We start from the raw sequence: 27602 nt of genomic DNA on the forward strand, positions 1-27602 counted from the left end.
TAGGTTGGCAGAAGCTGGGACGAGTAACAGGCGCTCACTCTGTTACGCGGCACTCGGGATTCGACCCGCCAAACTGCCGACCATCTGATCGACAAGCTCAGCGTCCTAACCCACTGAGCCACCGCGTCCCTTCAATTCAGCTAGTACCTCTCAGTATTCTTTGAAAAAAGCAAAATAGTTCTGCACTACCTTTGGGATTAAAAGCTGAGAGAAGCCCTAGCCCTGGGTTTTATTAAGAGGTAGATATGGAGAAGAAAGAATATGGAGAAGTTATCACCTTTGGGTACACCAGTGAGCTTTGCTTCTGAGATCCTCAGGTAGTTCAATTTTAGGCCATCAAAGGCACCAGGTTCAAATCCACTGTTCTCCAGAGGATTCCCACCCATTTCTGCAAAAAGAAGTAGTTTCATATAGAACAATAGTGTTCAGCTTTATCAGATCCAGATTCACACAAACCCTCTTCTGCAACTTATGGCATATCTTTAAAAAATTATGTATGTGTCCTCCTTCTCTCTCTACAGGAAGAATGAATGCAAAGGGCTACAAACATGGTAAGAGGGATACTGTACATCGTGATCAATCTTTAGGAGCCAAATGTACATCTGTTTCTATTTGATTATGGATTAGTAAGGCCCATCTCCTCCCACCCAACTCCAAATTTCCCTTTCTTGAACCCATTTGTTTTTTCCTCTTGGAAGAGGCAAATTGTACTTGCTTGCCTGAAACACGCAGTTCCACCCTCAAAGCTTATGGAAAAGAAATGTTCATTAAATGCAAGGTGATGTTAACAGAATAAGGTATGTATATGTGATTCTATGCTTCAAATCAATTTGAATCATTTGCATTTTTAAACAAATTTATTGGTGGAGCAATTTGGGCATTTTTCTCCGAGTGGTCTTGCAGTTGTAATAAAGGCAGGGTCATCAGATGCATTTGACTATGATACAATTATTTTTGATAAATGCCATTTCTCCCCTTGTCCTGCTAATATTGCTATATTTTTTCACCCCGGCCCATGAGTGAGGCAGGGCAGTCTTAAACTGTCCTTAGCAGGATTAATTTTAAAATAGTGTTTCCCCTGTTACTCTGATTCTGTCCAACTACAGACTCAAGATGTATATCGTCCATTGTACTTCACTCTTAATATTGGAGTCAAAGTCAGGTCACTAGTAGTGAGAATGAGCACAGAAGTTCCAGTTGGGTTTATGTAGGATTTTCCCCTCTTTTCAAGTCCCCAGTCTCCCTTTTCTGCCACCATTTGGCTATATGGCAGGACAAAGTTATAACAGGACAAAGTTATTTTAATTATTATATCAATGAAAACTACATGGACATATATCCTTCTGGTTAACTATGATTGATCCTGATCTATAGGGGAGACCATATTACTTTTGAAAGCAAATATGATGTGGGAGTTACATTGGGGACTAGAGTTTCTCAGGAAAGAAATGTCAATTATATCAAAAGCCAATAGTAATCTATTGGCTTCTAAAATTGAGAAGCACAAAGCAAAATATTTGAGAATGCCGTATTTCCCCAAAATAAGACCCAACTGGAAAATAAGCCCTAGTATGATTTTTCAGGACACTCATAATATAAGCCCCACCCCCAAAATAAGCCCCAGTTAAGATCGTCAGCCAGACAGACGCATCTAGTGCCGTATTTCCCTGGAAATAAGACCTAGCCAGAAAATAAGCCCTAATGTGTCTTTTGGAACAAAAATTAATATAAGACCTGGTCTTATTTTCAGGGAAATATAGTAGTTCTAAAAAAGTTTATTGAATGAGAAGCAAAACGTTTTCAAGGGGGAAAAAATCAAGAAAATCCAGTTGCCTTTTGAAAAGCAACTTTGGGACAATCATGACCTGGATGACTGACAATCTCCATACACACAAGGGGAAAGGGAGAAATGTAGGAATTAAACCATTGGGATTGATAAGAATTGATGTCTATTTCCTATCTTTACAGAGGACAGTCAACTGTTTAAGGTGTCTTCATCCCAGTATATAAAGTTATTGAGCTAGCTGTGCTGTGTCAAATGTCTAACTAGCTTCGCCTGAGTTTGGGCCCTGGAGTCTGATGGTTGTGGAGAGTGTAGAGACCATGACTGTGTAGGTAATTCAGCAGATTTGCACTGTATGGGTAGACTGTTCATCTGATATTATTCTATGAATTTTCTCTATTGTTATAGCCTTCCTAGATTCATGCAGTGCTGCAATGGTGCTCCATTCTCCCAGGAAATGCTAAACGTTATTTGCTTCCCTTTGTGATTCTTATTTGGTTTTTTAAATCTGTAATTCAGCTGGAGTTTACACCTGAAAGCGACATGGAAGAAGGGGTACACAAAGTAGTCTAACATGCCTAATAGACCCCTGAATTCATACCTATCTCACACCTGCTCCCATGCTGAGTCTGACAGATGTTTTCCCTGCCTATTGACAGAGTGCTGAAGGGTTTGATCAATGTGTATATTTAGGGCATTACCATTTGGAGCAGACTTGGAGCCAACACAATAGATGCAGGATAGGGATTAGAAGATGAGGTGGGAACAGACATTTACTGGGGGTGCAGATGAGTAGATAACAAATAAACTCAGTCACAGGGAAAGGCCCTAAAAATGTTGATGGAATTTTGAAAGAGACAATGGATATTGTTGATTATGGCATCGTATTTTGAATGAGTCAAATATGGGGGAGGTGGGGAGAACTCCTCAGCTTAACATATTCTAAAATCTTAGAAGTTTTCCAAAGCTGATCCAGGCCTATGTAAGTCCTTTCAGGAGGCAGTAGAATAATTTTGTGAATGTATTTGACATTCTAAACTGAAATGCTCAACTTTCAGTGGATTGTGCTTTAATCTATTCTTAAACATACTTAATGAACACAGTTAAGAAGAAAAGTATATGCAGATTCCCAGTTCTTTTGCTCATGCTTTGTTCCTAAGTAAGTAAACCAGAAATGAACACTTTCAAACTTCATCTGAAGCCAATATCTAGTTTATTCCTCCCAAATTGCTGGCTTGCAAATCATTTGCAAGCCAGCAATTTGGGAGGAATAAACTAGATATTGGAAAGGTGAAAAAATGGGTTTTTGAGCCCTCTATTTTTGATTTTTTTAAAAAAATTTGCTCATATGTTCACATGAACAATGGAAAAGGACCTCTATGCAAATTTAGCCAATTGACTATGATTTGTTAATGTTCATTCTATGCTTTTTCTCTCTCTCTCATCAACTGTATTGTGCATATCACTCTATGCATGCTATAAATTTATGCAGGGGAAGATGGTTATGAAAATGTATGCCAGGAAGGCAAATAAAGTCAGAATATAAATTGACTGTTAATGTATATTTGCATTTTGAAAACATTGGGTAACATTGGGAGCTGCAGTGGCCTTTTAGTCTAGTGTTGCTTGATATTAACCATATTTTTTTTAACGGACCAACCAACATGTCACACAATATTGGATGCAATTTTCTTCATTCTAGAGAACCATTCATCGGGGTCTGTGTCTACGTTTCTAAAGAAAAGAAGCAAATATAAAGTGGGCCTTTGAGAAAGAAAAGTGGGGAAAGGTGGTGATGCCTCACCAATGCAATTCATGTTGTGGAGCCCATTGAAGACAGCTTTTGGGATCTTCTTGATTTTGTTCTCATGGATCCGGAGTTCCACCAAGGAGTTGGGCAGGTTAGGAGGAATCTCCACCAGGTTGTTCTTGGAGATGTAGAGTTTCTGCAGCTTAATCAGAGGGCTAAAAGCCTTTGGATGGATCTTGGAGATCTTATTGTTCACCAGTACCAAAGCCTGTGGGTAGAGTCATAGACAGAGATGACATGTGAGCAACATTTAAGCATGTGCTGACATAGATGTAAGAAGGTGGAATCCATTATTATCCTGGCAACCCATTTTTGCAGCTAGAGAAATCTGTGAGGAAGTCCTGCAGAAAAATTAGATACCGTATTTTCTGGCGTATAAGATGACTTTTTAACCCATGAAAATCTTCTCAAAAGTTGGGGGGTCGTCTTATACGCCAGGTCGTCTTATACGCCGGAAAAAAAAGCAAATCAGTCGAGTGTCCCCGTTCTTGCAAAGCCGGGCCGCCCCGCGCAACCGAGCTATCTCCAGCGTGGCTCTGGGACACGGCTGGGCGGGAGCGTCGGGCGGCTCTCCCCACGCGAAGGCGGTGCTGCCCGTCGGCTCTTGGCCCGAGGGGAGGGCCTTGCGCCCGCCGGACTCACCTGTCACCAGCACCGCTCTCCCCCCCGTGGGGATGTGCTTCCGCTGGGCGGTGCTGGCTGAGACGAGCCAGCAGGCAGCCGCTGTGAGCGCGGCGCTGAGGGGCAGCGGCAGGACGGCCTGGCCCAGCGCCTACAGGACGGCCAGCAGCCCCACGCACAGCAGCAGCCGCCAGCTCAGCAACTGGTCCGAGCGCAGGAGCCGCACCGCCAGGCTGCCCAGGAAAAGCAGCCACACCGAGAGGCTGCACGCCCAGTCCAGCTCCATGAGGGGCAGGGCAGGAAGCCGGCCGGGAAGAGGGACCGGGAGCCCGGGCTGAGCGTGCCTCGGCCGACAGTGAGAGGGAAGCGGCACGAGTTCTAAAAAAGAGGCTGTGGGCAGAGCTGCCCCGCCCTGCGCCCAATGGGAGAAGTTCAAGGCCTGGGGGTGAAGCAGGAGGGGCGCCGGCTGTGGCGGGGTGGTGCCTGCCCTCCGGTGCTGCCTGCCGCCCAGGAAACGCTGCGCCTCGGGGGCCGGCAGAAGCGCGGGAGCAGCGGGAGGGCCGGCGGGGCCAGTCAGGCCTTTGCCTCCTCTGCGACGGACAGGGAGGGCAGGGCATGTAAGTATTTTCCGGCGTATAAGACGAAAAACCTTGAAAATCTTCTTAAAAGTCGGGGGTCGTCTTATACGCCGGGTCGTCTTATACGCCGGAAAATACGGTACCAGATTCCCATTGGTACAAATAAGATATCTGCATACTTCCCAAGTCTGCTTGCAGATGGTAATCATATAAAGAAAGGAGCAATGCTGTAGACAAGATAGATGCAATTGTTTGCACTGGGAAAAAAAAAATTAAGGAATGAAGTGAGACTTGCAGAAATCTTTTAGCAGAGTATCGTGATAAAGAATACCGCTAGTGGCTCAAGGTTTCCAGGAAGCATAATCCCAGGTGTTTGAGAGAAGTGGAGGTTGCAAGTAGTGAAGGCCATTCATTTTGAGATGTTCAGTGTTCCAGGATCCAGTCCTGGCAGAATAAATAGATTTTAGTGCTACACCTGAAAGAAGCTACTGTATATTCAGAGTGCACCCAGCTAGGGTTCTCCTGTCCTACTTATATCCATTAGAAATGGGGAGGGGGTCTTTGGCAGTACATACATAGAGGCGAAAGAGCCCTTTAAAGTCATCTTTGCGCAGCTCCGTAATGTGGTTGTTTTGCAGATCTAGTAATGTGGTGTCTGGTGAGATTTCCTTAGGCACTTGCTTCAGACCTGGAAAAAATGAGAAACAGACAAGTCAGAAAAGTCAGGATTCGGCTACACAGACAGATGAAGGGATATCCAGGGCAGACAGACCTGGCCAGGCTGAAACAGGATCAGCTAGACAAGGCTGGGAAGCCAAGGTGGACGGGGCCCTGTACTGTGAATCCCAGAGAAGAGAAAATGAATTTAGCACCTGCTGAAATTAAGGCTCTGGAGCCCTCGCTTGGCTGTTCAGCCCCACACATTAGTCACAGCCCACATTAATAAGTTTATCTACCCAAGCAAGGAGGAAAAATATTCAAGCTCTTGTTTTACAATTTGTCAGTGAATTTTAAAAACCTGGCAAGCCCTGTAAATAAATTAGCAATAAGTATTCCACCCGCTTTTCCCTCTTCTCCCTTACCATGAAGCATAATCAATGATGGTCTGTGTGTGTGTGTGTGTGTGTGTGTGTGTGTGTGTGTGAGAGAGAGAGAGAGAGAGAGAGAGAGAGAGAGAGAGAGAGGAGAGAGGAGAGAGGAGAGGGAGAGGGAGAGGGAGAGGGAGAGGGAGAGGGAGAGGAGAGAGAGAGAGAGAGAGAGAGAGAGAGAGAGAGAGAGAGAGAGAGAGAGAGAGAGAGAGAGAGAGAGAGAATCATGAATGGCCAGGAGAACCGAAAAGGGGCAGCGCTTGTGGTCCAGTATGCTTTCCAGTTTCTTTGCTACCTTTGCAATTGTTTCTTGCTAACTCACAATGTATGACATAAAGCAGCAATGTTTGGGTTTTCCACACATCTGTCAACCAATGACGTGAGACAGTCCAGTCCAGCACAGCAACATCACTTTCACAACTTGATGGTTGCAAATGTCCACAAGAAAGAGAGCATGGAGATTAAAAGCTCCACCTTTTAGAGTATCACACTGCCTTACAGTTAGCTCTGCATCAATATGCAGAGTGCATGCAATCCACCAAGTACTGTTGCTCAGTTGCACCTGGCTGATGCTATTGTACTTAAGCCACTGAACCATAGGAAATCATAAGCCGCCTTTTCAAGATTTGCTGTTTCCTCAAGCACAGTGATGGCCTGTTGACTTTTAAGAGTTGGGCTCCCCTGAATTGTCATTTTACAGAGGAACTGCGTATTTAAGGATGGTATATAGCTCAAGGGCAGAGGGTGAATGCCTTGCATGCAAAAAAACATCATGTTCCTGCCTTGCTCTCTGCAGCCAAAAATGGATGGGAGGGAGGGGGCAGAGCTCCAATTGAGAGTTTGGAGGGACACTGCCACCACCAGCCAGAACCGGTGTAGATGAAACAGAAATGCCTTCAGCAATTTGATTGTCCTCTTTCTGTCTAGAACAGAACAAAAAAAAAGCGTGTTGCTTCAGGAGTTATTTTGCTCAGAAAATGGGCCACTGGCGGAATGCCAGTTCTGGGTCTCCTGCAGTGCTCAACTGGTGAGAGCTCTGATCTCAGCATTTTGAGCAGGAATGAACATGTTTGCATGGCCAGCATTGAAATATTTTGCAGCAATTGGAGATGGGAAATGAATCCATGCAGAAGCATCCTCTCGCTTCTTCCCAACTCACATTATGATCCGGAGCTCCACATGTACAATATCCCATGAGCTTTTCCATAACTGTCTGTCCTTCCTCCTCCTCCTCCCTCCCTCCCTCCCTCCCTCCCAAAAAAATCTTATGATCTGGACTGACAAGCTGTGCCTTGGTTCTGATTAAAACAAAAACATGTCAGCATTCCAAGGAATTCTTCTCTACGTGGGTGAAACAATATTGGCAGCTGAGTCACTTCTTCATTAGCTCAGTGAAATACAGTCCTGAGCCCTGGCACAACAGTCTTATTCTGATCTGAGTTCTGGATCAAAATAAACTATGCTGTATAATGGGTTGCTACCGGTATTACAGTCAAAATGTCCTAATGTGGATTCGCTGTGACTCTGCCCACATATTGCATTCATCTATTTACCCTGTTTATAGTCACACAATGCTAAGTCACACTTTGTAAATCTGATGTGGCTCATACATGATTAATGTGCCAGAAGCAAGCTTTTATTCAAGGCTACAAGAGGGATGAGGAATAAATACTGCTTCTACACATGCCTGAAAAATATTCACAGAATTGTTGCTGCTGTGTTAAAAGTATGTGGTAAAGATCTCATGTTTTCTTTATCAACTGCATTGGAGATGCCTTGTCTGGAATGAACATTAAATTCTTGAAAAAACTGCATCTGTTGAATATCTGCTTGTCTGTCTCTAATTTATTCTCTAAGTCTTAACTATTAATTTACAGTGATTAAAATGGCCTAACTCGCAACACCATGAAGAAATCCTGTTGCACAGCTCAGAATTATCAATAGTGAAGACTTGCATTTTATTTTATTTTACCTTGACACTTCAAACAAGGCCATTAATGGGCTGGCTCAATGAAGAATGAATAAACTACTGCAAATGACTGTTTCAAAAAACTGGAAGCAAAATAGAGGTTTTCAAAAAAAGTAAATTACCTGCTCTGAAGCCTTTGTGAGTTTCACAAATACACAGATAATCTGTCAATCAGAATTTCATTCCTAGGCACCCTCTTCTTCTTATACAAGAAGATAGAACTGTGTCAAAATAATGCATTCAGATATAGCTGCGCATTACACACAAAAGTCATTGAAAGGTTAACATTAAAATAAAGATGTTCCCTCACATTTATTGTCTGAAAACCTTGTTTAAGTAATTTTCTTGGGTAATTCTGGCTATATCTCAATCTAGGGACGGGAAAAATTGCTTCACATTCTGAGTCTGGTGACTTGGCTATCCCTAATATGACCCTCACACGTCCTCCTCTGTAATTTGTATTAGATTATACAGGTAGTCCTCACTTAGTGAACATTCAAAGTTACAATAGACACATCCCCCCAGAGCTTCTTGCATCCCACTTCTGGAGTTCCAATGGCCACACACCCTGTCATCATGTGATCACATTTTGGGCACTTGCCAACTAGCTTCCATTTATGGCGGTTTGCAGCATCCCACAGTCACATTGCTGCAATTTTTAGTGTTTTTTGCCTGTTTCTGGCATTTACATCCAGTTAAGTTAGTTAAAAATGCAAACGCCCCCCTTCCCCCACAGATTGAAGAAAATGGGTTCATTTAATCATCAAGGCATTCGCTTAACAACCCCTGCAAAAAGGTTGAAAATTCAGTCATGGTCACCTCGTGGTCCTCTTAATGATTGCCTTAATGATACTCAACATACATCTGTAACTCCAGGCTCGATTTACGTTTGTACATCAAGGATTACCGGTAAATGCTTTGGAATCAGTGTGGCCCTCTGCACAATCTGAAGAGCACAGATATGACTGAATCTGGATTTCTTGATAAATCTCTGGGTGAGCTGTAATAAGAAAATCTGAGTCCCTACTATTTGACTGTAGCAGCAACAAAATCAATAGATTGGAATTAAGAGACAGAACTGTCAGCTCCATTAAGTTCTGCCCATGAAAACAAATTTCTGGACTCCAAATCCTTTGCTTTTTTTAAAAAAAGTGCATATATTTCAACCAAGGCTCTAGTTAAAGGGTTTTGTTGGGGGCGGGGGCAGAGGGAGCTTTAGTTAAAAATGAAACTAAAAATCACGTAACCCTGAAATTTGTCTATCATTGCTAAAGGAGATACATACACATGTATGTACCTAGATACATATATGCACATTGTTCTAACCTTGGAAACGGGCTAAAATCCAGAACAATGAGATAACATTAGGAAGGGGCTCAGGCAGATTCCCCCCTGATTTATTAGGGTATGAGAAGGAAAAGGAGTCTCTTGCAGGACATTCTATCATAATTATTAGTTTTTGTTAGTTTCCATCTCTTTAATTTAAAAAATTGAATAAAGGTTTTTTGGTTTTGGGTTTTTAAAAAAGACACTCTCTCTCTCTCTCTCTCTCTCCTAGTGTTTCAATAGCAGTCACAGATGGGCATGGCCCTTTGGGTGGGTGTGGCCAATTGGTGGGTATGGCCCATTGGGTGGGCGTGGCTGCAGTGGTAACGGCAGACTGGGTGGGACTAAAAAGTTCAATCAATCAATTCCAACTTTGCCAGAACTTTTTTTTTCCCTCTCAAGAAGTTGAAATTGATTGATTGATTGAACCTTTTTTTTTTCTTGCACACAGCAGCAGAGGCCTAAAGCAAAAAGGTTTTATAAAACCCAGCTGAAGGCCTAGGACTGGGGTGACGGCGCGGGTGCCCACAGAGAGGGCTCTGCGTGCCACCTGTGGCACCCGTGCCATAGGTTCGCCACCACGGATTTATACAATCCTGAACTTTTTACACCTGCAAAACACCTGTTCAGCTGAGAAACACAAGTGGAAAATAAAGAGCATCAGGACAGCTTTAATTCCACCCTCATCCCAAACTTTTTTCTGTTGCCAAGGCAAGGTCTGGATTCCCTGTAAGGAAAGACCAACTATGGTGAAATGAAATCAGTGGAACAAATAATTTGAGACTTCAGTAAAGTCTGCCATGTATTTCACAGAAATATCTTTGAATGTGAAATGCAACTTTGAGCAGGTGCAGAGAAGTGACGCTCAAGTGCCTCCTTGTTCCATTTTGCAACTACATTAATAAATTAATCTTAGGTTCATCTTCTTTAAAGCTTAAATATAAGAGATAGTTTCCAGATTGTAAAGACAGTTCTGGAGACCGTAATGTTAACAATCAGCTGTGAGGCTTCTCCTTATCAGCAGAAACCCAAAATCTCCACCCTAACAAATGCAGAGATTGTTTCTAAAATATTGTAGTTCCTGGAATTCTTGTAAAACTATCCCTTTCATTTCAGCAAATCTTACTTTGGAAAGAGCAATGTTCACTTTTAGGCTGTTGCCAAAGAGGCAACTAGTTAACTAGATCTTAGCTAGTTAACCTTATACTTTATTTTAATTTTATTTTCAAGGCAACAGATTATTTCTAATCTGTCTTTCTTATTTTTAATCTTTCTATCACTGCTTAAGGTTTGAATAAATCTGCCAGCTCGATTCTGATTTTATTGTAGTGCTTTTTCTTAGTCTGAGAGTGGTTTTACTTGTGTAGATGCACCATTTATTATATTTTACTTGTTGGGAAGAGTTTGGGAAAGAACTTTATCTCTCTTTGTACATATAAACCATATGTCTTATATATTTGGAACATTATTTAGCACAAATGCTAATAATAATAGCTGTGAAATAAATAACAAGGATGTCTTATAGCATGTCCTACTTTGCAGGCTAGAAAATACTGGTTCCTAATAAAGATATGCTCTGACCACAATTTATAAACATCTTATCGATTATCGTGGGTTGATTTGTTGATATAGCTCATCTAGTAAAAAAAAAAGAGACATTCTACTTTGGTGTGAACCCAATCAACTGTAATTTAATTTAATTTTAATAATTTAATTTGTATACCGCCCTTCTCCCGAAGGACTCAGGGCGGTGAACAGGGCAATACATAATAAAAACAGGATACAAAAATTAAAAAGTAATTAAACAGCAATGCCCGTAAATAAATTAATACACATTAAAAGTTAAGACCGATTTATAAAACCCAACCCCATCCCATCAGGCCAGGCCGGATTGTTCAAAAAGGAAGGTTTTGAGATCGCGCCGGAAGGAGCGAAGGTCGGGGGCCGTCCGGAGCTCAACCGGCAAGCGGTTCCATAGGTCTGGCGCGCCCACAGAGAACGCTCTCCCCCTGGGGGTCACCAATCGGCATTCTTTGATCGGAGGCACCCCGAGGAGGCCCTCTCTGTGGGAGCGCACTGGACGGAGGGAAGTTGACGCCGGCCACAGGTGTTGCCGTAGGTAATCCAGACCCATGCCATGTAGGGCTTTGTAAGTCATCACTAACACCTTGAACTTCACCCGGAGGGCAACCGGCAGCCAATGCAGCTCGTGGAGCAAAGGTGTAACATGGGAGTATCGGGAAACCCCCAGCACAACTCGCGCGGCTGCATTCTGCACCAGTTGTAGTCTCCGAGTGGACTTCAAGGGCAGCCCCATGTAGAGAGCATTACAGTAGTCTAGACGAGAAGTCACAAGCACATGAGTGACTGTACGCAAGGCATCCCGGTCTAGATAGGGTCGCAACTGGCGCACCAGGCGAACCTGGGCAAAATTTACAATGTGGTTTAGCACAATGGATAAATCACATAGCTACTTTCCTCTTCTGTTCTTCAGCTGCATTTAGAGTCTGCCCAAGAGGTCTTTGTTTACACTCAGAAGCTTATTTGACAGACAGAGTGGGGGCAAGGAAAAGGAAGCCAGAATGGTAGCTGTCATGGGAAGTTCTAGCAAGATTCACGAGAGGCATTGCAGACTTCAGCAGTATGTCAGTTTTCTTTATTTGTTAATACTTTGCCTGATGGAAAGATCTAAAGATTCCAGATGGTTGCTCTTATCTGCATTTCCTTCCTTCCTTCCTTCCTTCCTTCCTTCCTTCCTTCCTTCCTTCCTTCCTTCCTTCCTTCCTTCCTTCCCTCCCTCCCTCCCATCCATCCATCCATCCATCTGCAAAAAACTTATCTAGAACTAAGGAGAAATTTCCTGACTGTGGGAAGAATTAACCAGTGGAACAGTTTGCCTCCAGAAGCTGTGAGTGCTCCATCACTGGAGGTTTTTAAGAAAAGGTTGGTATAGGGCAGTGACCAGGTTGAGCCAAAGGGAAAAGTCAAATGTGTCATAAGTCTCAAGTCTCTTCACGCCCACAAGAGATCTAAGTTCAGCCCACCTTGAATTCCATTGACTCTTATCTACTGCCAATTTGCTTTGACTTTTAGTAGTTCATATTCTTGCAAAGAGTTTACGCTTGCAATAAACCATGATATTCATTAGCCTGGATTGCCTGATTTCTGGCATTTGACAATTGGATACCCATTTAGATTGATCTACTGCTTGCACAGGGGGTTGGACTAGAAGACCTCCAAGGTCCCTTCCAACCCTATTAGCAATACTCTGTGTTCTAATATTGTTTTTGGAACAATAATTTTGGAACAATTGTTTTATATTTTAAACTCTTTTGTTTCCTAGGTTTACATTTTCCAATCATGGACATTCACCTCTGTTCATAGCCCCAGGATCTCCAGAATGAATGCTAGATCACAATCTTGCCCAACGGCTGTAATCTTTCCCTCCCCCTCAGGAAAGGGACTCACCCAGATCAGAGCATTGGACCACCCTTAGGTGGCAGTGACAGCCAAAGGGACAGAGGCCTGGGTAGAAAGGAATGTCTTCTGCCTCAGATCCACTTGAAGTAGGGAGGATCCCAGAAGCCTCTTCCTCTTCTTGGACCGAGGGATCATCCATGGAGAAGTCCCAGAATCCTCTTTGTACAAATGGCAATTCACTGCTCACCAGACCCAGGAGGGGCATCAGAAGAAGGAAGTGTTCCATAGTGGGAGGTCCCAGGCTAAGATATAGAAAAGATGGGCAGAGATCAGAGTGTGCTTGGAGTTGAGATTCTCAAGATCCTCAGAATCAGAATTTCTTTATTATTGATAATAACTCTCAGCGTGGTATTATTGGGCACCTACCACAGCCCAATGCTCTGAAAGGAAGACCATAGCTAACCTTTGGATTTTTCCTGTTCCTCTTCAGTGACATTATAAAGGTGGGAGAAACCTTGCTTAAGCACATTCTACAACTCCCCGTATTACCTGTTTTACTGGTTGCTCTGCCACAGCTATCCACTCCCCCCCCTCCCGTTTCCCCCCTTCTATGAGATCTGGAGTTGCTGCCCTCCCATTCTTCTGATCCCTAGATGACCACGTGGTAAATGGAAATGTCCCTTTTTGTCCTTTTGCATGAAACTGTAGTGCAACAAATTTCTTGCTGCCATGGATATAGCCAAGACCACCATCTTCATTTTGGTAGACCAGGCTTCAGTAATTGGTGGCTAATCTGCAGGCTGTACATTGTGGCTCAGCTGACTCAGCAGACAGGAAGGGGAGAGGGAAAGGGAGGGGGAAGGGGGAAGGAAGGAAGGAAGGAAGGAAGGAAGGAAGGAAGGAAGGAAGGAAGGAAGGAAGGAAGGAAGGAAGGAAGTGCAATGGACTCGCTTTTTCTCCAAAAAATTCAAGAGGATATCATAATTTTCAGTTCTTCCCTTCTGGTGCTAAGTGCTAAGAACAAATCTGAATTGAGTCTTATTAAGCCAATCTAGTAGGACTATAGAGTCCTGACTGGACAGCCAACACTTCTGGGCAGCCCCAGGGTGAGGGAGGTTGCAAATTACTATGACTTTATTTTTTATTTATTTCAGTTATTTACGGTAACACTGTATTTAATTTAATTTAATTTAATTTAAATAGGGAACTTTATTTAATTCATGAAACATTGATACGGATGTGGCAACCTAGTGACTCCATAACAGGATCCAGATTTGAATCAGGCACTTCCTAGTTGAGACTTTGTACAGTTAATTGTTTCATTATATGAAGGAGAAGAGACAAAATCCAAACCCTTACGAACCAGGAGGGATGGGTGATGAGTCAGGAACGTCAGAAAATGTGGGAGAGAGTGAGTATTCTCACTCCAGTGTTGATTGTGCAATAAATATCTTTCAAAACTCAGACCAGAATTGCTGGAATAATGACTGGGATCTCTGCCAATGGCCTGTCCCCCAAAGCTGGGTTGACTTGGCAACATATAGCTTAGCTTCATTCAGTCCAGGGCCTGCAAACAGCTGTAACTCTGCTTCTCTGAGGGTGCCAACTCGGCCTGCCAAGAAAGACTCGTTTGAAAGCACTGGTGGAAGATTTTGCTTTTTCTTGTTTGCAAAGGAAATGGGTGAAAAGGCAACCAGGCTGAGCTGGGGAGACCTCTTTGTTACTAAAGCCCTCTGGGCTTGCTTATTTCAATTATTAACCATACCATACTTCAACCAAAGGCAATATGTTCTCTGGCCATCACCCAGATCCTCCATCTTTCAAATCCACCTTTTTCTAATTAATTTGGGGTAGGCTCTTATCCTTGTCTCTGGGAGACAGAAACAAAGAGTTCCTGGCCCGCAGTTCCTCCACGCTGCTAATAGCTCTTTACATTTGGAGCCTCTCATTGCTTCATGCTCTGGTTTTTGACTTCTGCTTTGCAGTTGTAGGCAAAGTCTTTGTCTTTTACTGAAAGGCTGCCTTACTTTTGTTTATGTAACTGAACTAAAGCAGTTTCTGGCTGGGCAGTTGACTGGGTTAAATTTGGTCCCCCTCTTTCTGTTACATGAGGCACCTTACCCTCTAAACCAGGGGTCTTCAAACTTGGCCCTTTTATGACTTGTGGACTTCAGCTCCCAGAATTCCTCAGCCAGCGTGCCTGGCTGAGGAATTCTGGGAGCTGAAGTCCACAAGTCTTAAAAGGGCCAAGTTTGAAGACCCCTTGCTCTAAACAGCAATCAGCCTCTGCCTCATTTCTCCTCCCATGTCGAAACAGCCCTTACGCAGTTTTGTACTCTCTGCAGTGGCTGCTTCACCCTCCAGATCTGAGTTAACCTCACATCTGGCCTGCAATATCTCGATTATCTGCCTTGGTGGTCCTCTCAGCTATTCTGCTGGGACTCTCCTTCTCTAGTCAGTACAGGATACAAAAGGAATATCCCACACGCTTTCAGTGCATCCAGTTATTTCTCCTTTTACTCCTCCTTAAAAACAATTGCCATTCATCCTTCTAACTGTCCTAGTCTTCATGATGGAGCCTGCTTTTCTCCGCCATATCTTCCCTCTCCTTACTTTGAGAACTTTTCTGCAACCGCAGAGGCAGCTGTTTGGTGTCTACCAGAGTAACGTCTGTATTGCATCCCATGACCTTCAGGTTCAATTCAAGGTGTTGGTGATAGCCTATCCGTGGCATATGGCCTGGTTACCTAAAGACAGGGCTTTTTTTCTCATAGAACGCTCAGAACGGAGTTCCGGCACCTTTTTTGGATGGAACCTTGTAGGGTAGGCAAGGCGGGTTGTATGACATGTGTGAGTTCCGGCACCTTTTTCTTTTACAAAAAAAGCACTGCCTAAAGACTTTCTCACATGTTTTCTGCCCACCTTTTCTGTAAGATTAAGCAGAGTGGGCATACTGCAGGTCCCATCTTTGAAACAATGCATCTAAGCATGCTTTCCTTACCGTAACACCTGTCCTCTGGAATACTAGTCCCCCTCCCTCCTCAACTTTGCATTGCCTTGATCTTGTCATCTTCTAAGTGAACTTTGAAAATAGGGTTCCCCACCGCCCCTGGGACCTGAGAGGGTTTTTTTGTTGGATGATATGAACGATCAGATCTTGTTCTTTTTTTAAAAAATGTGTTGGGTTTTTTTAGCCGGTTTGACTCTCCTGGGGGATGCAGAGTCATTATTGGTTGCTTTTAGTGTAAACCACCCAGAGTTGGTTGAGTCAGGCAACTCTAGAAATGTAATCAAGCAAACAAACAAATTGTCACCAAGTTCAGCAACTGCAGCCAACAGTTCTTCCTGGAAATTCTGAGAATTGTAGTGCCAAACATGTGGGGGCATCATTGAGGAAAGTGTTATATACAGCCTACAAATAGATTAGGCACATTCATTATAACTGATAACAAGAGTGAAGAAGAAGCTGCATTTTTACAGTGCAGAATCTTTGGGAGTCAGCAGTGGCGTAGTGTGGGGGGTGCAGGGGGGGCCGGCCGCACCGGGCGCAACATCTGGGGGGGACGCGCTCGCACTGAGCTGCTCAGGGAGCCCCAAGGGCTGCACAGAGTTGGCTTGGCTCCGCTCTCGAGCTGCTCTTTCTTGCAAAGCGAAATGAGTCCGGCAGGTGAGATGGGCGGCCACATAAACTGAATAAAATAAATAGAAGTGGCCAACTCTCCGCCCAGGTTCAGGCCAATCGCAAGCGCCCCGCAGGCGCCCTGGCAGGTTTGGCCGAGCAAAGACGGACCCATTGGCCGGCCGGCCTAGCTTCGTGCGCATGCGTGGCTTTATTTAGCGGGGCTCACGTGCGAGCTTGAATGCAGCGGCTCTTGCAGGTCGGAGCCCCGCCCAGCCGCCCTCGAGAGGGACCCGGAAGCATCCCGCATGCGCGCGACTCTTCTTGGAAAGTCTACACCGCTGCGGGGCACGTCTTTTCAGCAGTGCCGTGACGTCACCGCCTGCCCGCCCCTCTATTTCCGCTTCCGGTTGCCTTGCCCCGGGTGCTGACAACCCACGCTACGCCACTGGGAGTCAGGTGGTATACAAATGGAACAAAAGTAAAATACATAAATAAAAATTGAAAGACCAACGACACAGGAATGCGCAGTTGGGAAAAAAAAACCATTTCAAAATGGAATGAGCATGCAGCAGAAGGTGAATGATCGTCTCACTCAGAACATCACCCTCAAAATTTTGTGCCTTGTAGTGATTGTTTAAATCTTGCAGTTTTCCAAGCAAGATTTTCAGAAGTGGTTTGCCCTTTGCATGCTTACCAGGACTACAAAAGAGGGACCGGTCCAAAAATCACCCAGCTGCCCTAACTATTACACCAAACTGGGGGGAAAAATGAATTCACAGGGTCAATATCATTCAACCTTTTTATTAATAACCTAATTAATTGAAAGGTAATGAAATGTGCAGTGATGGGATTGTAATTTAATCTGGATAGATTGGAAGACTGGACCAATACGCCCTTCAACAGGAAGAAACATGAGGCATTATATCTGAGCGGGGGGGAAAAAGGAAGTGTATAGAAGATATAGGATTGATGGCTTGAAAGCACTAGATTGGAAAAAAGGATTAGGGTGTGGTCATTGACAACAAGCTAATTATGGACAAATAGTGTGAGGCAGTTGCTAGAATGGTTAAAACAGGGGTGTCAAATTGCTGGCCTGCGGGCCGGTTGCATCATACAGAGGCCACGTCCACCCCAGCTCCAGCAATGCAAAAAAGTCACAATATATCCTAACACTGTGGTGGCAAACCTATGGCACGTGTGCCACAGGTGGCACGCAGAGCCCTCTCTGTGGGCACACGCGCTGTCGCCCCAATCCTAGGCCTTCAGCTGGGTTTTATAAAACCTTTTTGCTTTAGAACTCCACCGCCGTGTGCAAAAAACAGAAAAAGGTTCAATCAATCAATTTCAATTTCTCGTGCGAAAAAGAAGATCTCGCAAAGTTAGAATTGATTGATTGAACTTTTTCATCACACCCAGTATGCCATTACCACCACAGCCACAGCCGTCCAATGGGCCACACCCACCCAATGGGCCACACCCACCCAATGGGCCACGCCCACCCGGTACCTGACGATACATAAGCGGGTTTTGGGTTGCAGTTTGGGCACTCAGTCTCCAAAAGGTTCGCCATCACTGTCCTAACATGTCATATGACACAGTGAGTTTGACAACCATGGGTGTTAAAGCAATTCTGAACTGCATTATAGAAGTGCTGCCTGAACGACATGCGAAGTCTTTATTCCCCTCTGGATTGCACTGGTGAAACCACACCTGGATTATTTTTTACCATTCAAATTTCCAAAAAGATATCTACAGGTTAGAAAGGGTTTGGAACACACCAACAAAGTTAATATAAGGAATGTCTATGCAGATTCTCAGTCATCCAGGTCATGGTTGTCCCAAAGGTGCTCCTTCAAGAGACAACTGGACTTTCTTGTTTTTCTTTGAAGACATTTCACTTCTCATCCAAGAAACTTCTTCAGCTCTGACTGGATAGTGGGGAATGCAAGGATATATACTCCTTGAAGGCAGCTGGTCTTTTGCATTCTTTTAGAGCAGGGTGTTCTAAACCAGCCCTCTTCTCGCACCCCTAATCAAAGGAAGAGTCTGGAAAGCGTCCAAGATCAAAAGGCTTCTGCCAAGTTTTAATTACACTGTTACAAAAATACAAGAGCTTGACTTCTCAAAGAAAAAGTTGCTTTCAGCAACTAGCCCCTCCCCAAACACTTCTTTTATAGAGAGCTCAGGGCGTGGTCTCCCTGTGCCTCCTCCCGAGGAGTCCCATAGCCTTCCTTTGTTTGTCCCTGCTCGTCTGCCTCCTGCGTCGGGCGTCCTTGAACAGGGCCAGCTGTGGGTCATCATCCTCCGCACTCTCGGGCTCACACAGCTGAGAAGAGGTTCCCGGCTGAGGACTCTGCAAAGTCTCCAAATCATCATCAGCCGGTTCGTTTCCCTCCTCCCCCACATCTGAGTCCTCCGATACATCGGACCCGGCTGTCGGGCCCACAGGCTGGCCCTGAGTCACAACACTATCCCGCACCGCAGGGCCCTTCCCCCGGGTCTGCCGATCCGGATGCGGTCGGGATGGGAACTGTTCGTGAAAAGCAGTCACCAACGCAGGGGCATGAACGGCGGTCGCGTCTTCCCATGTGAAGTCCTCCGGCCCGTACCCTTTCCACTCGATCAGGTACTGGAAGCGACCTTTCAGCCAGCGGGAATCCCTGATGCTGGCGACCTCGTACTCGGGGGTGCTGTCGCCATCACGAGGTCCTGATGGGGGAGGTTCCGCTTGGCGAAGTGGACAAGCCGGTTGTTCGGGGACCAACAAGGACCGATGGAAGACGGGGTGCACGCGCAGGGAACGTGGCAGAGTTAAACGATAGGCGACCGGGTTGATGACGGCCTCGACTGGGAACGGTCCAAGGTAACGGTGGTCCAGCTTCCTCGCCGGCCGAGTGGATGGTAGGTTCCTGGTGGACAGCCAGACCCGATCCCCCACCGATAATGGAGGCGTATCCCTTCTCGACCGATCGGCGAACCTCTTGTAGTCGGCCTTGGCCTTCTCCAGCTGCCGTCGCACCAACCGATGGATCGCCTGTAACTCCGCCATGAATTCGTTCGCTGCCGGCTCCGGTGAGTCCACGGGAGAAAGGGGGAAAAACCGAGGGTGATAACCCACATTGGCCAAGAACGGTGTCATCTGCGTGGAGGTGTGCTGCGAGTTGTTAAAGGCAAACTCGGCTATGGCCAAATAGTCCACCCAATTGTCCTGCTGCAGGTTAACGTAGCAGCGCAGATACTGCTCCAAAATGCCGATGACCTTCTCGGTACCCCCGTCGGTCTGAGGATGATGCGCGGACGAGAGGCAAACCTTAATGTCCAACGCCCGCATCAACTCCTGCCAGAAGCGGGCTGTAAACTGGGCCCCCCTATCGGAGACGACTCTATCGGGAAGGCCGTGCAGCCGGAACACCTGTTGGATGAACATGCGACTAGTGGCGCGAGCTGACGGTAAGCCGCGACAGGGGATGAAGTGCGCCATCTTGGTCAACATGTCCACCACCACAAACACTGTCGTGAAGCCGGAGGATGGGGGTAGATCCGTCAGAAAGTCCATGGACACAGCCCCCCAGGGTCTCTTGGGCGTTGGCAAAGGCTGCAGTAAACCAGGCGGGGCCCCTGTCGCTGACTTGGCCTGCCTGCATGGGACGCAGGAGGTGACATAAGACTGGACATCGTGTCGGACTCGGGGCCACCAGAATGTACGGGAGACCAGGTTCAGAGTCTTGAACAGGCCAAAATGCCCCGCAGCCGGGTTATCATGACATTGGCTGAGGACGAGTCCCCTGAGTGGCCCTCCTGGAACATAGAGCCGGTCACGATAATACAGGAGTCCATCCGTGACCGACCAAGGCGAATCTGGCCCCACCTCTTCCTTCCGCTGAGCCACCCACGCCTCCTGCTGCTGCGCCTCCCGGATCCGAGCCCGTATATCCACCGGCTCCCGCACCGCAGCAAAAGACTCGACGGGGATCACGGTCCTGGGCGGAAGCTTGTCTTCCACTCGGGTGTACTCGGGCTTCCTGGACAGAGCATCCGCTCTCTGGTTGTGCCCGCTTGGTATGTACCGCACCCGGAAGTCAAACCTCGCAAAGAAGAGGGACCACCGGATCTGGCGTTGGTTCAAATTCCGAGCGGTCTGCAGGCTTTCCAGATTCTTGTGGTCCGTCCGGACCTCGATTTGATGCCGCGCCCCCTCCAGATGATGCCTCCAAGCCTCGAACGCCGCCTTGATGGCCAGCAGCTCCTTCTCCCAGATGGTATAGTTGCGCTCCGAGGGATTCAATTTCCGTGAGTGATACGCGCAAGGGAAAAGGGTACCGTTGGGCGTCGCTGCCTGAAGTAACACGGCCCCAATGGCAATGTCGGAGGCGTCCGCCTCCACGACAAATGGCCGTTGCGGGTCAGGATGCTTCAAGATGGGCTCCTTCATGAAGGCGTCCTTCAGAGCTTGGAACGCCTGTTGTTCGGGGGCGTTCCACTGGAACCGAGTCTTCTTCTGCAGGAGCCGGGTGAGGGGGGCTGTCAAGGCAGCAAAGCCAGGGATGAATGTCCGATAGTAGTTGGCAAATCCAAGAAGTCGCTGAATATCCTTCACGCGACGCGGGGGTTGCCAACTCTGCAATGACTCAACTTTACTCGGTTCCATGGCGATGCCCTCAGGAGAAATGCGGTGACCCAGGAAATCAATGGTCACCTGGTAGAACTGGCACTTCTCCAACTTGGCAAACAGCCGATGATTCCGGAGGCGCTGCAGGACCTGACGGAGATGCTGATGATGCGCTTCACGCGACGGGGAGTAAATCAGGATGTCGTCCAGGTAAATCACAACAAACTGGTCCAACAGATCCCGAAAGACGTCATTCATAAAATGCTGAAACACAGCGGGGGCGTTGGTCAGGCCAAACGGCATCACCGTGTACTCGAAATGTCCATAGCGAGTACCAAACGCCGTCTTCCACTCATCACCCGGCCGAACCCTGACGAGGTTGTAAGCTCCACGCAGGTCCAGTTTCGTGAAGATCTTAGCCTCCCGGAGTCGGTCCAAGAGCTCGGGGATGAGGGGCAGCGGGTAGCGGTTACGCACCGTGATAGCGTTGAGTTTCCGGTAGTCACAGCAAAGCCGTAACTCGCCCGACTTCTTTTTGACGAAGAGCACGGGCGCAGACACTGGCGAGGACGAGGGCCGGATGAAACCACGAGCCAAGTTCTTCGTCAGGAAGTCCCGCAATGCAGCCAACTCGGGCTCCGACATGGAGTACAAACGCCCCACTGGGAGAGGCGCATCAGGGACTAGGTCAATGGAGCAGTCGTAGGGCCTGTGCGGGGGTAATTGGTCCGCCTCTGACTCGCTGAACACGTCAGCAAAGTCGGACAGTTCGGGAGGCAAGGAAACCCCTGAGGAACCCTCCACCTGGCCGGCACAGATATGGCGGGTGTGGTCCACGCACTGCAAACTTGGGAAGGTGACCAAGTTCTGAGACCAATAGATCTGTGGATCATGCGCCCGGAGCCACGCCAGTCCCAAGACCACGGGGAAGTGCAGATCCGAAGTGACGTAGAACTGAATGGCCTCCACATGGGTACTGATGGCCATACACACGGGTTGCGTGGCGGCCGTGATAGGCCCGGACAGGAGCACTCGACCATCGATGGTCTCCACAAGCATGGGCGGATCCACTGGACACTGGGGAACAGCCCATTTGGCCACAAAGGCCGAATCCATAAAGTTAGTGGTAGCCCCAGAGTCAATTAAGGCATGGACTGGAATCCCCTCTGACTTGCCAGGGAGGATCAGACGTGCCTCCAAAATCAAATGCCGTGGAGGTTCACAGGCACCGTTGGAACGGCGTCGCTCGGAGTGGATGTTGTGGGTCGCCCGATCTTTCACACCGTCTAGATCGGGCTCGGGCCGTTTCCCGATAACAAAGCAGGGGACTTTCTCAGGGCAGGCTTGGTCACTGACGCCCGCTGACGCTTCTTCGGGCAAGAAGCAGCCAAATGTCCAGGGTCCCCACAGTAAAAACACAACCCCTCCGATCGTCGTCTGTCCATTTCCGTCACCGATAGACGGAACCTGGCGGCACCCAGCTCCATTGGCTCCTCCCTCTGGACCGGGGGCTCACGCACAACAGGGGCGGCAGGGGTCTGTGGGGTGGCACGGCGACTCTTACGCTGCTGCAGCCGGGCATCGATCCGCAGACAAAGATGGATCAGCCCATTCAGGTCTGAGGGAATGTCCACGCGGGCCAGCTCATCCAACATCTCCTCTGACAAGCCATCCTGAAAGGCATCCACGAGCGCAGCCTCATTCCAGGCGGAATCCTGGCTAAGCAGCCGGAAATCGCTGATATAGGCCTGTAGAGGGCGCTGACCCTGCCTCAAAGCTTTCAGGCGTCGGGTGGCCGTCTGTGCCTTAATCGGGTCCTCGTACATGAGGCGCATATGGTCACAAAACCCCCCAAAGTTATCCAACAAAGGGCTAGGCTGTGCCAACAGAGGCGTGCCCCAACGAGCTGCATCTCCCGACAGAAGGCTCAACACGAATCCCACCTTATCTCGGTCAGTGGGGAAATCAGCTGCTTTCACGCTGATATAAAGCTGGCATTGTCCCAGGAAGGCAGGAAACAGTTCTGGATTACCAGCGAATTTATCCGGCATAGCTATCTGACATTTCCTCCTGGGTGGGGGGGCAGCATGTACCTGAGCCTGCAGTTGTGCCACCTGAGTGGCCAGCAAGGTGAGTTGCTGGTTGAGCTGGACATTCTCGGCAAGAAGCTGCTCCATCGTAGTATTAAGGGGTGGGTGGCTGAAAGCAAACTGTTCTAAACCAGCCCTCTTCTCGCACCCCTAATCAAAGGAAGAGTCTGGAAAGCGTCCAAGATCAAAAGGCTTCTGCCAAGTTTTAATTACACTGTTACAAAAATACAAGAGCTTGACTTCTCAAAGAAAAAGTTGCTTTCAGCAACTAGCCCCTCCCCAAACACTTCTTTTATAGAGAGCTCAGGGCGTGGTCTCCCTGTGCCTCCTCCCGAGGAGTCCCATAGCCTTCCTTTGTTTGTCCCTGCTCGTCTGCCTCCTGCGTCGGGCGTCCTTGAACAGGGCCAGCTGTGGGTCATCATCCTCCGCACTCTCGGGCTCACACAGCTGAGAAGAGGTTCCCGGCTGAGGACTCTGCAAAGTCTCCAAATCATCATCAGCCGGTTCGTTTCCCTCCTCCCCCACATCTGAGTCCTCCGATACATCGGACCCGGCTGTCGGGCCCACAGGCTGGCCCTGAGTCACAACACTGGGGTGTCAAACTCAATTTCATTGAGGGCCGCATCAGCATTGCGGTTGCCCTCAAGGGGTCGGGTGGGTGTGGCCTGGGTGGGTGTGGCCTACTGGGTGGGTGTGGCCAGAGTGCGTATGGCCTACTGGGTGGGCATGGCCAGCTCTACATCGTTCGCATCAAGGGTGCCTATGGGGGCCTGGGCAGGAGTGGGACAGATCTGAGGGTCTCTGGGCCAGGGCCAAGGCAGTGGGGGCCGTTCCTTTACTGTTTCCAGGATGGCTTCGCGGGCCACATGAAACCACTTCGCGGGCCGGATCCGGCCCCCGGGCCTTGTGTTTGACACCCCTGTTTTAGAGAGTTGTTGAGGCCATCTGGAGGTTTATCTCTGTATCAGGGTCACCTGAGTAGTGCAAATGGGTGTGGAGCCTTCTTGGAACTGATGAAAGGACTGTGTTGTAGACTGGAGATAGATAGGCCCCACACCACTCAGGTGACCCTGAGGACACAGATAAACCTCCAAGTGGTCTCAACAACTCTCTAAAATAATGCAAATGACCAGCTGCTTGCAAGGAGTATAAATCTTTCCATTCCGCACCATCCAGTCAGAACTGAAGAAGCTTTTTGGATGAGCAGTGAAATGTCTTCCAAGAAAAACAAGAAAGTCCAGTTGCCTCTTTAAAAAGCACCTTTGGGTTAATAGAAGTACCTAAGGATACACCCTCTGAGGATAGGTGACAGGACCTTAGGTTGTTCACCCTGCAAAAAAAGAAGATTGAGGCGTGATAGAATATCAAATCTATGAAAGGGTGCCATAAGGAAAATGGGCAGGAATCATGACCGTGGAAACTAGGGCCGGAAATAATGTGCATAAGTTGCAACTACCAATATTTTGTTTAAAAATAAGAGGAAAATTCCTGATGAAATGATCTGTACAACTGTGAAAGAGTCAATCTCTGTTGACAACCATGGCTCTTCCTTCTCTGGAGAAAAGGTTAGACCAGGGCTTTTCAACCAGTGGTACGGGTACCACCTGTGGTACATTGGCACCTGGCAGGTGGTATGCAACCATCTTAGAAAAGTAGTAGTGGGGGAGGGGAATAAGCTGGACCGGTGGCAGCACCACACAAGCCTGAGCAAGAGATGGCTGGAGCTGCACAGCTGTCAGGGCTCAGCGGAAACACCAGGATCAGCGCCAGGCTCCAGCTGGAGCTCGGCGCTGATCCTGGTGCTTCGGCTAAGCCCAGAAGAAGCGCCGATCAGCTGGAATGTTGCAGCATCGCCAGGATCTTGTGATTTACATTCAGATGCTTGGCAACTGATTCATATTTATGATGGTCACAGTGTCCCAGGGTCATGTGAAGTGACCAAAACCTGCTGCAACCAGCCAGCAGAGGGGGGGGAATAAAAACCAAACACCCCCCACCCCACCCCCGCTGCCAATCCTCAACAGAAATGTTCACAACAATGAAGACCTCAGACAGAAGGAACAGTGCCACCGGTTGGGCAGGCAGGTGTCCTGCTCGGCTGTGGCTTGGGGGGCACTTTTTTCAGTGCCATTGTAACTTCGAACATTCACTAAGCGAACTGTTATAAGTCGAGGACTATCTGTATGTCATCACTTTTTTCCTTTTTTTTTTTTTGGTCATCAAGTTTTTGACACCTTGCTAGGTGACTGGTGGTACTCGGATATGGCCATATCCTAAAAGTGGTACAATAGGTGAAAAGGTTGAAAAGCCCTGGGTTAGACAGCCACTTCTTCTGAATGGTTTAACTGTTTTTCTTGAAGATAACTGGCTGAGATTCTTATGTTCACTTAAGTCCACAGTTCTATGATTCTACAAGTCTAAGAGTTATAATTGCAATTATATTTTAAATCCAAATTCTCCAAGTTATCCTAACTGCGATTATTTTCATATCAGAGTCCTTCAGCATTACCAAAGGCTGAATGTTCTGAATTTAATTGAAAGCAAATGTCAATTCTCCTAAAATGATTCTCCTAGAAAATTTACTTACCAGCAAGTGTTATTCAGAATAAAGGTCTCGTGGTATAAATGAAAAAAGGTTGCTTTTTGTGTCTGGTAATAAAAACTCTGAATCTGGAATAAGAACACTTTAATTAAAGATACCAGGACTCTTATAATAGAATATTGTCCATTTCACAAGACCTGCTCTTGCCATTGCATGGTATTACCAACCATCCCCACTCCCTAAATTTCCACAAATAAAATAAATCCAGGAAAACAGGATGCAATGACATGACGTTCCTTGGATATTTCACAAAAAGTAAAAACGATCGAAAAGCAATATGAAAGAAAAGAGGGTTAAAGGAACATATTTCCAGCTTATTTTTAGCATAGCATTTTTCATCTGTTCTTTGCGTTTTTTCTCTGATGTGTCAGGAGACTGAGCTGCTAGCTGCAAATGCCTATACTGACCATAAGTCATTTTTCCATTGTTAGGATGGGGAAAAAGTGTAAAGCATGGGGGTACACAAGCTGCAGCTCCCCATGCCAGGTTTCTATACAGCCTGTGCCTTTCGATCAGCTGCTGCCAGTTTTAAAGAAATGTGTAAACCCCCTCTCTCAAAGTTTATGATTTTAAGACTGAATAAATCAGGAAAAGGTAGCTGGCTATGGAAAAGCAGATGGAATTTAAAATAAATGTGTTTTTTTTAATCTCATGCTATACCCAGTGGTGGGATTCAGCCAGTTCGCACCAGTTCAGTAGAACCGGTAGCTAATTTTTTGTTGACTTCGGTGAACCGCCTGATGCCCTAGCCCTTTTTCTTAAGGCCCAGAGTGGCCCACCAGAAGTGTGTGGGTGCCACTTCCAGAAGTCCTTTATGGGCCTCGGAGGCCCAGGCCCAGAACAGACTTCTGGAAGCGGTGTCCACACAGAGAACCGGTTGTTCAGGTATTTGAATCTCACCACTGGCTATGTCCACTTTTATCTTGAGCTGACTATGCCCCTTGCACTGCAGATATGCCATTTTTACCAATCACATGGGGCTCTTAAGCTACCAAACTTTAGCTTTAGGTTAGGAATGCCCGATCTGCATTTTCATTCCTGTATTTACGTTCAATAAATCCTCCAGTTTTTTCCAGACAAAGCTTGCTGGAAATTTTGCAATCAAATTCAGGTGAAGGATGACAGTGAACCAAAACAAAATAAAATTTACATGTAAATTTGTAGTTACAATAATGACATCACAAAAAGGACAAACATTGCATAAATGCAACATTCAGCTCTAAACTACTACTGTTAAAAGAACAGCAACAACTCTCCAAACAACAAAAGAAAACGACTGGGTTTGATGCAGTGGTTCAAGGCCCTGTGCTTGAAAATGGAAGATGGTGATTTCTAGGCATGAAGTCATCTGAGCGTCTCTGGACTAGTCATTCTCTCTCAGCTCTGGGACAACAGCAGAAGCCAACCACTTCCAAAAATACTGCTAAGGAATTAATTTTAAAATGAGTTAGACGATGACAAGCTTTAAGTCATATTTATCCATTAGAATATGTTGTGCCATCACAATATGCTAGATGAGAAAACTCAAAATTTTTGCTGCCCACCATTGGTCATCCAGGTTTTCACTTTTGAGATCTGAGAGCCCTACAATTCACAGTCATGAGATCTAGAAGCTTATTTTTTTCAAAAAAAATGTACATTTTGCTTAACTGCCAACTGCCCTTCTGACACAGAAGTAAAAGGATTGGCAGAGCAATCAGTTCTTGCATACAATCCCTAGTTAAGGCAGTGAAGAGGGATTGATCCCTCCACTGCTTGCTCCCTGAATAGAGTCAAAATATTTCATATCTTCACGTTTCTTAATAATTGTGACCTGATTTGTTTGCTATAGGTGACCATGCGAAAGTTGAGACACAGGTGAATCTCAGATCGAAAACGCATTCACAGTCAGCTAAATGAAAGGCCGCTCCCTCAAGATTTATCTATGCTACTATTTTGGACTGCAAGTAAATCAGCATGTTTATAACTTTTTATAAATACTTGGGGGGAAAATATGGTAGCTTTCCCTGGTTTTCTGCAGTAAGCAGATGTCCTGTAATTGCATAAAGGAAAGGCTGTAATTTCACTGTTATTTTAGCCTGCCT

General features: G+C 46.6%; 1 protein-coding gene across 1 annotated transcript in view; it reads right to left on the bottom strand.

Moving 5' to 3' along the window:
• BGN (biglycan) overlaps positions 1 to 27602 on the bottom strand; it is a 68152-nt gene that overhangs the window by 9120 nt on the left and 31430 nt on the right. The window contains exons 2-5 of the mRNA XM_083355800.1: positions 12644 to 12897; positions 5368 to 5480; positions 3588 to 3801; positions 278 to 388 (exon numbers count right to left, since the gene is read on the bottom strand). Of these exons, the coding sequence (XP_083211926.1) occupies positions 278 to 388; positions 3588 to 3801; positions 5368 to 5480; positions 12644 to 12881 (676 nt within the window). The 5' untranslated portion in view covers positions 12882 to 12897. The remainder of the gene's footprint in view (positions 1 to 277; positions 389 to 3587; positions 3802 to 5367; positions 5481 to 12643; positions 12898 to 27602) is intronic.

Source organism: Vipera ursinii, assembly GCF_947247035.1.
Source record: "Vipera ursinii genome assembly, chromosome: 2".
Classification (NCBI taxonomy): Eukaryota; Metazoa; Chordata; class Lepidosauria; order Squamata; family Viperidae; genus Vipera; species Vipera ursinii.